At 53.7% G+C, this 4,628-nt stretch overlaps 1 protein-coding gene across 1 annotated transcript in view; it reads left to right on the forward strand.

Moving 5' to 3' along the window:
* SLC25A41 (solute carrier family 25 member 41) overlaps window positions 1-3,680 on the forward strand; it is an 8,638-nt gene extending 4,958 nt beyond the window's left edge. Inside the window, 4 exon segments of the mRNA XM_017880050.1 lie at window positions 2,019-2,051; window positions 2,225-2,392; window positions 2,478-2,625; window positions 3,160-3,680. Of these exon segments, the coding sequence (XP_017735539.1) occupies window positions 2,019-2,051; window positions 2,225-2,392; window positions 2,478-2,625; window positions 3,160-3,332 (522 nt within the window). The 3' untranslated portion in view covers window positions 3,333-3,680.
* The last annotated feature ends 948 nt before the right edge of the window (window positions 3,681-4,628 follow it).

Raw genomic sequence — 4,628 nt, forward strand, 5'->3', positions numbered from 1 at the left:
CCTCCCCCTTTCTCCTCCTTTTCTCCCACTTCTCCCTCCTCCCCCTTCACCTCTTCCTCCTCCCCTCCTTTCTCCCTCCTCCTCCCCCCTCCTTTCTCCCTCCTCCTCCCCTTCACTTTCTTCTCCTCCTCCTCCCCTTTTCTTCCTCCTCCTCCTCTCCTACTTTCTTCTCCTCCTCCCCTCCTTTTTCCCCTCCTCCTCCCCTCCCCTTTCTCCTCCTTTTTCTCCCACTTCTCCTTCCTCCTCCTTCACCTCTTCCTCCTCCTCCTTTCTCCCCTTGTCCTCCCCCCCTCCTTTCTCCCTCCTCCTCCCCTTCACTTTCTTTTCCTCCTCCTCCCCTTTTCTTCCTCCTCCTCCTCTCCTACTTTCTTCTCCTCCTCCCCTCCTTTTTCCCCTCCTCCTCCCCTCCCCCTTTCTCCTCCTTTTTTCTCCCACTTCTCCTTCCTCCTCCTTCACCTCTTCCTCCTCCTCCTTTCTCCCCTTGTCCTCCCCTCCTCCTTTCTCCCTCCTCCTCCCCACCTCCTCTCTCTCCTCCTCCCGTTCTCCTTTCTCCCTTCCTCCTTTCTCCTTCCTCCTCCCCACCTCCTCCCCTCCTTCTCCCCTCCTCCTTTCTCCCTCCTTCTCCCCTCCTCCTTTCTCCCTCCTCCTCCCCTCCTCCTTCCCCCCCCTCCTCCTTTCTCCCTCCTCCTCCCCTTCTCCTTCCCCCTCCTCCTCCCTTCCTCCTTTCTCCCTCCTCCTCCCCTCCTCCTTCCTCTCTTCCTCCTTCCCACCTCCTTTCTCCTCTTTTCTCCCACTTCTCCCTCCTCCCCTTCCTCCTCCTCCCTTTCTCCTTTCTCCCTCTCCCACCTCCCTTTCACCTTTTCCTCCCCCTCCCCTTTCTCCCTCCCCCCCCATCGTTCTCCTTCCTTCTCCTCTCCTTTCTCCTCTATTCTCCCTTCTCTCCCTTCTCCTCCTTCACCTCTTCCTCCTCCTCCTCCTCCTCTTTTCTCCCTCCACCTCCCTTCCTCCTTTCTCCCTCCTCCTCCTTTCTCCCTCCTCCTTTCTCCCTCCTCCCCCTTTACCTCTTTCTCCTCCTCCTCTCCAATCTCCTCTTCCTTTCTATAAATTTATATATGTATATATCATTATATTATATATATCACATATACATATACAATATATACATATGTATTTATATATGTATATGTACGTGTGTGTATATATATATAAAACATTTTCAGGCCAGACACCATGGCTCAGGCCTGTAATCTCAACACTTTGGGAGACTGAGCAGGGAGGACTGCTTGCTTGAGCCCAGGAGTTTGAGACCAGCCTGGGCAATACACCAAGACCCCATCTCTACTGGAAAAAAAAAAAAAAATCAGCCAGGTATGGTGGCGCGCACGCCTGTAGTCCCAGATACTCAGGAGGCAGAGGTGGGAGGATCACTTGAGCCCAGAAGGTCGAGGCTGCAGTGAGCTGTGATGGCACGCAACTGCACTCCAGCCTGAGTGACAGATGGAGACCCTGTCTCAAAAATATATATATATGTTTTATATATAATATACATATATACATTACTTGTTATATTATATAGTTATATATTGTGCATATAACATGTATATATTATATAATTTATATATGTATGTATATAATGCAATATAAAAATATATAATGTATACGCATGCTACATATATGCATAATATATAATATGTATATAATATGTATATATATCATATATATGTATACGTACATATTTTCATTCCTCATCTGAGGACCAGGAACCCTCCTTTTTTTTTTTTTTTTTTGAGAGTCTCACTCTATCACTCAGGCTGGAGTTTCAGTGGAGCGATCTTGACTCACTGCTCACTGCAACCTCCAATTCCCGGGTTCAAGCGATTCTCCTGCCTCAGCCTCCCGAGGAGCTGGGATTACAGGTGCCTGCCACTACACCCAGCTAATTTTTGTATTTTTAGTAGAGACAGGGTTTCACCATGTTGCCCAGGATGGTCTTGAACTCCTGACCTCAAGTGATCCACCTATCTTGGCCTCCTAAAGTGCTGGGATTACAGGTGGGAGCCACTGCGCCTGGCCCAGATGCATTTATTAATGTTTACTGGTCCCAGGCACTAATTGCCTTCCTGAGCCTCATTTTCCTTGTTTGTAGGGTGGGGACAATGGCTACCCCTGAGAATCATTGATAGGATTCAATTGAATGAGCTGCCTTGTTCCCCGCCATCCCCAGGTGCTGAAGACACGGCTGACCTTGCGACGGACGGGCCAGTACAAAGGGCTGCTGGACTGCGCCAGGCAGATCTTGCAGCGGGAGGGCGCCCGCGCCCTTTACCGTGGCTACCTGCCTAATATGCTCGGCATCATCCCCTATGCCTGCACCGACCTGGCTGTCTATGAGGTACGGGGTCCTGCAGAGGGCGTGGCAGGGGTGGCCGGAGCCCAGGCTGCTAGTGAGCTTTCTCCTGGCTCCTCTTCTCTTGCAGATGCTCCAGTGCTTCTGGCTGAAGTCAGGCAGGGATATGGGGGACCCCAGTGGCCTGGTCAGTCTGTCATCTGTGACGCTATCCACGACCTGTGGCCAGATGGCCAGCTACCCACTGACTCTGGTGCGCACCAGGATGCAGGCCCAAGGTCAGCCTGCCCCCACCAGCCACCACGCATGCCCATTCCCTGCAAGGCCCTGGCTGTCTTTTCTCATCCCCCAAAACTGAGTCTGGCACCCTCCATGTCTGATCCTAGCCCACTTTTGATGGCTTTTGAGACTCCATCTCAATATTATATATAAAGTAGCCAGGCATGGTGATACAGACCTGTGGTCCCAGCGACTTGGGAGGCTGAGCCTGGAGGATCCCTTGAGCTCTGGAGGTCGAGGCTGCAGTGAGCTATGATCGTGCCTCTGCACTCCAGCCTGAGTGACAGAGCCAGACCCTATCCCCACTGCCACCCCCGAAGAAAATTTCCTAAAATTAATCCTGAAAACTCCTACTCAAACACTCCCCCACTCTTCCTAAAACTGACCAATTTCCTCTAAGACTCTTCGAAATTCCTTTCCTACTGACCCCTGGGGCCCCTACCGGTGGCTTCAGCACCTGTCTGCAACATTCCAGACTCCTAGGAGGCCGGGTCATCTCTGGCCTAGTTCTGATCTTGTCTGTGTCCCTGCAGATACCGTGGAGGGCTCAAATCCCACCATGCGCGGAGTCCTCCAGCGGATCCTGGCCCAGCAGGGCTGGCTAGGGCTGTACCGAGGCATGACCCCCACGCTACTGAAGGTCTTACCAGCAGGTGGCATCAGCTATGTGGTGTACGAAGCCATGAAGAAAACCCTGGGCGTATAGGCTGTGAGCTGGACGACACAGCCTAGGCAGAAATGGGACAGGAGGACCTGATGACCCCGGCCCCAAAGAGCCCTCAAGGCCTCAAGGCTCAGGCCCTGGAGCAGTTGTTGGTGGCAAAAGCAGGCTGGGGCTGGGGTGGGGGTGGGGCGCTGGGTCAGAAGATTCCTGAGGCTGGGATTGGTAGGTGGGGGGTGGTGGTGCGTCAGAAGATTCCCGGGGTTCCCTCCCCAGGGTGCAGCCTGAGACAAGAAACGTGGACTCCAGGCTGGCTCCTTGTGGGTCGTCCTGGCTCCAGGGCGAAATGGTGAACATGTCACACAACAAGGAATAAAGAGATGTTTTTTGCTGAACGTGTCTGGATACCTGGACCTAGGAGTGGAACTGGGTGCATGAGATCCCTGGACCCAGTAGGGGAGCTGGGGACCTTGCGCCTCTGGGTCCTGAATGGGAATTTGTGTCCAGGAGAGGAGGTGAGGACCTAGGATAGGAGCTTGAGGCTCGATTCCCAGGGCATTATGCGAAGGGAGTGAGGGGTGTGAAGTGAGGGTCTGTGATCCCTCGATCCCGGTTGTTGGAACCGCTCTGGACTCGGGAGGGGGGCTGGTTCCTTGAGTCCCGCAAGAGAACTGGATGCTCTAGATGGGGGGTCGAGAGAGAAGAGGGCCCAGGGGATCCCAGGTTTCCTGCTTTCTGGCCTCCCCACCCCCAGAAGCGGTCGATCTCTAACGCTTCAAGCGGGCCACGTGCCGGGCCTACCCAGCCAGGCTCCCAGGGAGCTAACCCAGACGTCAGGCCTGAGTTCGGGCAGCCGGTTGCCACCGCCCACGTCGGCTGCCATTCACTACAGCTCCCACTAATCCCCTCTCGCTGTCTGGTGGCCGATTCCGCCCCAATGCAGCGGCACTTCCACTGGCTCCCACCAAAACTGGGCGCCTTGATTTCCTTCATTCCTATTTGTCCAGACCAGTGTCAGTCACCGAACACCCACCCATGTCGCTCAGCCATTGGTTTAAAAGTCAGAGATAGAAAGGGGTTCTGGTTAACAAGGGAAGCAATTAAAGTCCAAAGCCAACCTCATCACCCAGAACTCGTCAGGGATTGGATTAAATTCACTGCCCATCTTTACAAGCACCACCTCTCGCGTGCATTCATTGGCTTGTGTCCACGACTATCAAGCCGAACGCCCACCCAGCCAGTCCATAGGAGTCTTTCACTAGGCCCTGCCTTACAGTCCACGTGACTCTTCAGAACCGTCAATCTAATTCTGAAGCCGCCCCGCGAATCTGGCACTCGCGT

Source organism: Rhinopithecus bieti, unplaced genomic scaffold (assembly GCF_001698545.2).
Source record: "Rhinopithecus bieti isolate Rb0 unplaced genomic scaffold, ASM169854v2 scaffold_10589, whole genome shotgun sequence".
Lineage (NCBI taxonomy): Eukaryota > Metazoa > Chordata > Mammalia > Primates > Cercopithecidae > Rhinopithecus > Rhinopithecus bieti.